Raw genomic sequence first — 6,299 nt, 5'->3', positions numbered from 1 at the left:
CAGCTCGTTTCAACTCTTTCTCTCTGTCTATCCCTCTTCCTCTTTCTCCTTCCGAGCGGAGGAAGGAAGAACCCCCTTCCTCGAGCGAATATTCACAATCAGGCTGTTTCGATAGAGGCGCTCGCTGCCCCCCACAACCCTTCCTTTCCACCGTTTTCGTACACGTTTTCAGAGAGAACACGATGAATGCAGAGAGAAGCCGCCACGCGAAAATTTTCGTAACGGAGGCAGACGGCACCGTAGACGATGTCAACACTGTCCTCGGTAACCGCGGCGACAATTAAAGTCACCTTTCATTTTGTGTACAGTAAGTGGACTGCGTGTATATACATATGTAGATACGCACGGTGTACTAAAGGGCTTAGATTGAATATTAACGAACGACATTAATTTATGATCAATTGCGATTCAACAGAGATTTCTCGGTAATTTTTATTTTTATATTTGGGAGATACTTGGTACAATAATTTCAATTGCAAGGGACTAGTAATAACGTTGAAGATTTCATAGAAGCAAAGCTTGTCGAATCTCTTTACCATTTCGCAACCTGGTGAAATAAAAAATTGTACTGTAAAAGAACTTGCGTCAGATATCACAAGAAAATATCTCGTTATTTTTGAAATCATTTTGAAACTGATTAAGAAATTCTAGCGATTTTTACTTTTGCAGAGAGTTGAAACGGGTGCTGTTGAGTGTCACGTGGATCACCATTTATCACAGTAATCGTTCGAATGATATCAGACATAGATCAGTGTCGATTGACAGCTAGTTGCCCGTTTATACTGGCAACGCATTGACGCTGACAACGGGGGCCAATCGGTTGCTCGGTAAATGGGAACGCGAGAGTGAAACGGCGATCCAGCGATCCACATCGGCTGCCTAGAACAGCGTTTCCCAACCTATGCCATGTGAACCTTTCCTTGCACTGTTCAGTTCAATCGAACATAAGTCGCGATTTAAAATCCTTTTCTTTTTTCGATTTCCACTTTTCGGCATAGAAACGAATGGCTATCATTCATACAATGTAATTTAACTTCGAACTTCGTGTAAGCAGTTTCAAGAATCTTTTCCTCTCCGTTTATTTTATAAAGAACAAGCAAGAGAATGAGAATTTACATGATAGAATTGCACAATTTTTCGTGACACGGAATATTTGTTGAATATATGGAAACCTTTGTTTCTTTACATATTATGACTTAGAAGAAAGTAGAACAAAGTTCCAACTTTAAATGATTGAAGCAATGGAATTGCATCTTTTTCGAGTAGCGATATTTGTAAATACTATTCTATCATGTAATACATGGAATATTTACAAATTTGAAGTTCCAGTGACTTACGTGACATCTGCGAGCCTCTAATATTTGTATATCCGATGTAAGATCGCGTCTTCAATTTATACAATGATCGTGCTCGATTATCTAGAAGACAAAATACAATATATTCATCTTAATATACTTAAAGATATACAGAATGTTTAATTTTTTTTTTTTTCTTCAATAAAAACATTTTTTCAATCAATATTCACCTCGATGCTTTTAATTTCTTCATTTAGGACGAGATATGTTGTAATTAAGTCTCCGAAGGCTACGTCTCTTTCTGATTTAACGATTGACCTATCGTAAAACTATTCGTAAATTCAACTGCGCAAATCAGATTCTTTCAGCAAGGAATGGACCATAGAAATTGCGAACCGGTTTTCTTGATCGTAGAAATACACACGAATGAGTCCTATAACTTTGAACTTTCTAGGACATGGATGAAGTTTAAGAATCCATCTAGAAGTCTCTATTAACTTTTACTGTCCCATAATTCGTTATCGAAACTTTTCTTGATCTACGATCATGACTGCATAATTTGACGTTCAGTTATCATGCTTATAAATTGCACGATCACTTTCGATTCTGAAAAGCCAACATTTTTCTGATTCTAAGATAAATATTAAGTTGATAAGTGGACTGGAAAATTGCTAAAAATTCAGCTTGTATCTCTTCAATCAAGTACATGTATCTTATACAAATTTCATTTGCGATAAAAACAGTCAAATCACAAAAGAACGAACCTTAATCAGATTTGAAATTTCACTTCAATCTTCGTCGATTCATCCCGTATTCCGAATATTTCACGTTCAAAATTATTTTCCAATCCAACCTTTCCTTCGTGATGCAATGCTCGGTAATTTGAAAAGACGTGTTGCTGCAACGAAGTAATATCTCCAACACACACACACACACACACACACAATGCAGAAATTTTGCGGAGCACACTCGCATAAAATCAACAAACAGACGATCAAGAAATAACAAGGGTTACGACAGAATTTCACTTGGTCTCGCATTATCTTTACACTGAATCTTGGAAAAGATACGCTACGAACACGAGCAGGTACGTGACGTTCCTGTCGAATATTCTCATTATTGTGAGAAGAAACAGCTGACGTATAAAACTGCGAAAGAAATCATGTTACCCACTGTCATTCTCACTATTCAGTTGACTGTTTCGAAAAGGAGTCTCTTCCTATTTAGGACGAATTTTCACTGCCTTTTTCTTCGAGTTTTTTCCTTCGTCTCGTTCAAATACTCTCAGATACACTCGTGTGGGAATATCCTTAATCAAAAGGAAACGCAACGCACCGTATCGTCTGTGGAAAAGAAAGGGTGCAGCGACAAGGTGATTATTCAACCTGAATGTAATTTTTATCTCTTGCGTGAATTAAAAAATACCTTTAATTAATCGTACTTCTCGAGATTTCCACATTTTTACTTCGTCGACACACCTGGCAGACATTTGCATTCCGTACTAGAAAATAAATGAATATTTGTGTCATTATAACATTTTCGTATTTAAATATAATTATAATAAGATATAAATTTATCTTTCAGATTCGTTCAGATAGACTAACTTTTGAAACTTATCTCCAGTGTAAAGATACACTTGTATAGATAAAGTTATTTACACATGAATGGACTGAAAGCGTCAGGTAGATTTTTAATTTCACTTTCTGTTTCACAATAGAAACATTACTCTTTTCTGTAGAAGTTTTATATAACATGTTTGTAACATTCGAAATGTAGTGTATCATAACGAGAAGCGTTCAAAGGTTATATAATGATAGCAAATAGCATACTTACATCGCAATGTCGCGCAGTAAAAAAATATAGAAAGTCAACCTCTTTGATTCATGCTTAACAGTTGACTGCCATGGAAATATTCTCACGTGTAACTGTAAAATGGTACTGCGGTGGAAACAATATCGATTATTGATATGCTAATCAGTCGAATATAATAGGCTCGCTTATTCCATAGAAATTGGCTGAATAAAGTTCAATTTCACCTCTGTTTATCAGACAATAAAAAATGTATTTTATTTTAAAATATACTGCTTTAAATATAAAATATATAAAGCTTTCCTTTAATCGACGATAATATTATTCATTCTCTTTTTTTTCCGGAAGAAGACGTTCCCTCTGTTGGAAAGTATGTAACTTTTTTAATATTCCTAACTTCCTGATGTTTATTATAACTCTTGAGGATTAGTAATTAATGAGAAATCTACATGAAATGGATGAGATATCTTTACAATTAAGAAGATTCGAATCTAGAAATAGAGGCATCTTAATTGGTCCTTCATGTTAATCTCTAAGTTTAAACATCAAATGTAGACAAAATTATAGTGGGACATCGTTGCATATAAACAAGATGGACTATCACTAATTAAGATAAAATATTCTGACTATAACAGTAAAATAACCGACCCCGTGAGCTAATTATACGAAATTTCTAGGTTTAATCCGCAGCAGGGAGCTATTATTTGGTAATGAACTAGGCACGAGAAACCGTTTTTTTAAAAACCGTTAATTAAAGTTAGAAGATAAGATAATTATTTGTGTAAGCCATTAAAATAACAACGAATTATATATATGTGTGCTTAATTTGAAAGATAAATTATGTTTCTTATTTATAAAGTTTAATTTTATGAACGAAGATACATATTTTCATTTAGATCAATTTTTTTGTTACGCATTCTATGTATAAAAAAAAAAAAAAAATGATAAATTAGATAAAACTGCAGAAAATAAAAGGTAACTTTAATCATTCATGTTTTAACAAATACACGAGTAAGCTAAAGTGTCTCATATATCTTTGTTGCTTTTTTTAAAGATTTTTTAATGATTTCACATATTAATATAGCAATTTTGTATACAAACTTGACGCTGTTAAATGAGTCTGTCATGAATCAACATCCAAAGTTCTTTCTAAATTAGCGGTAGCTTCGTTAACAAAAATCCACGAAGAAATATATCATTAAATCCTATATAGACTTAAATTACTTAGTAATTACAATGTTCCTTCTTCATATCCCAAGTTGAGAAAACTACAATACCTATTAAAACAGTGAGCACATCGATTACAAACGAATCATAAAATATCTTACGTTCATTCGTTATCACTAGCATTTTAATAGTATATCAACCTTCGAACACATTTGCCAATAGTGAATCTTTCTTTTCTCATGCAAACGGATGGAACGCATATCCGAGTCTTCCTTAACGTTCCCTACAAGCACAAACACGTAAAGAAATAATATTATCATGCATCCTCTAGGAAGAGAGACCGCCATCAGTTTTTTGCTAATCATCCAAATCGTCTGGAACGTTTCGTAGAAGACGATCTCGAAACAAGGTACCGTGACCAAGGCGATAGCCTCGATAATCGTTAACTGTTGGAAAGCCAGGCAGCAACGGCCTATTCGTAAGTCTTCTTGCACATTATTAAAAAGTGAAAGTAATTTTTTATCATGTTCCTCTTTTCGTCTCTCACACGCGTCTTCCATTCGACGGCGTCACGACGTAAAACTCGAAAAACTGTACACTTCAACGAAAACACAACCTTCTCCCGTTCTCCTCGTCTTCTGCTTCTCTTCGTCACCATTCTCTTTTCATCGATCGTTCTTACGGACACGCAGCTACGTTACATTGCAAACGTTACTTCTGAAATGCAGCGTCTCCGAAAGGAATCTCGGCCTCGTTCGCACGGCGGGTTTTCAGGGTTGAAGATACGTTTCCACCGCATGAACGAGCTTACGAAGACACGTTGTATCGACAGTGGAAACAGCGGTTGAACAATGTACGGCAGAACCGATAGAGAATGTCGTGGGCGAAGGATCACAGGCCAAGTCAATGGCCGTTCAGCAGGATCGCACCTCCGCGGTATAGTATTCTTCGGCAGTTTTCTCGGTGATTTTCGAACAACCCTCGGAAGAATTCGAGCTAGGCGTTTATGATTTACTTTATTTTTGCTTTAATTTATCTGTCTGTGGTACATACAGGATGGTCCCTGCAATGAAAATTGCTTTAATAACATTATAAATTCCGTTTACAAATTACAAAGGAAATTGGTACGAATTAATACTGTACACTGCGTCGTGAAACGTGTTAATTTTTTTTTTTTTCAAGTTCTCTCTGTCTTACGATCTGTTTTAGATACAGACTTTATATAGTTATTTGTGTGTCTCTTTTTTTTTTCTCTCTCTTGTCAAGCATACACATTTTGGCAGTTTTAGCTATGCAAAATTGTCATTTGTGGTACAATTGAATTGGAGGAAAAACTGGGCGTGAACATTACTTAAAAAAAAGAAAGATGTACTTCAGTTTTCAAGGAATTGAGTTCGGAATTTACGTGCAATCTTGTTTGATGCATCTGATTCCGTGTTTTTTGATCGTACTATGGCGTGTATAAATGTCAACGGAGGAGTTTCAAATTTTCTTAAGCTCGTGGCTATTTTTCTCTCTTGTTTTCTAAAATCAGTAACCACTGAGATTAATTAAAATAGAACATCATATAAAAATGATCTCTAGATTACATATTAAACATTAAAATACGACATTGAAATATGTACTAGGAATAAAAGTTTGTGAAATATACAAGACAATTTATTCGTCATAAACTCTTGAATATCTTTGTTGGAAACATGTGGAAGCGTTTAACAATAAAATTATGTGAATTAAATAACGAAATATATATAATGTTATTAAAATCATCATTCTAGGTATATTCAAAGACCCTTTAATAATTAAAAATGATTAAAAAAATTCATATTTCATACGTTCATAAACGTCAAAAATATTCAAGATGTTCACGAACAATGAAACACCTTACATTTACCTAACGCTGATCGAAATGACTAGCTTAATCAAGAAACGAGTCAGATTTTCATTTCGAGAACTTTCAATTGATTAACTCGATTGAAACAAAAAGAAAAAGAAAAAAAAAAAGAAGGAAGTGCCATTTTTTTCGCAGAA

General features: G+C 34.5%; 1 protein-coding gene across 1 annotated transcript; it reads right to left on the bottom strand.

The window, feature by feature from the left end:
- Positions 1–34: 34 nt before the first annotated feature.
- On the bottom strand, positions 35–6,243 carry LOC122535274. Its single transcript, XM_043666672.1, has 4 exons — positions 4,472–6,243; positions 2,721–2,796; positions 1,338–1,418; positions 35–547 (listed from the first exon to the last, which is right to left on the bottom strand). Exons 1-4 carry the CDS (start codon positions 4,829–4,831, stop codon positions 387–389), a joined length of 678 nt encoding a protein of 225 aa, XP_043522607.1. The 5' UTR covers positions 4,832–6,243; the 3' UTR covers positions 35–386.
- Positions 6,244–6,299: the final 56 nt, after the last annotated feature.

This window comes from Frieseomelitta varia, unplaced genomic scaffold, assembly GCF_011392965.1.
Source record: "Frieseomelitta varia isolate USP_RPSP 00005682 unplaced genomic scaffold, Fvar_1.2 scaffold_693, whole genome shotgun sequence".
In the NCBI taxonomy this organism is placed as follows: Eukaryota; Metazoa; Arthropoda; class Insecta; order Hymenoptera; family Apidae; genus Frieseomelitta; species Frieseomelitta varia.
This window is presented reverse-complemented; position numbering and strand designations above follow the sequence as displayed.

Bases quoted from the DNA above. Each gene is read 5' to 3' on its own strand.
- LOC122535274 (XM_043666672.1), bottom strand. From the start codon at position 4,831: ATGGAAGACGCGTGTGAGAGACGAAAAGAGGAACATGATAAAAAATTA. The intron at 2,797-4,471 runs GTTGATATACTA...TTTATTTTCTAG, and splicing joins ATTGGCAAATGTGTTCGAAG to TACGGAATGCAAATGTCTGC. The intron at 548-1,337 runs GTAAGTCACTGG...TTATTTCACCAG, and splicing joins TAGAGGCTCGCAGATGTCAC to GTTGCGAAATGGTAAAGAGA.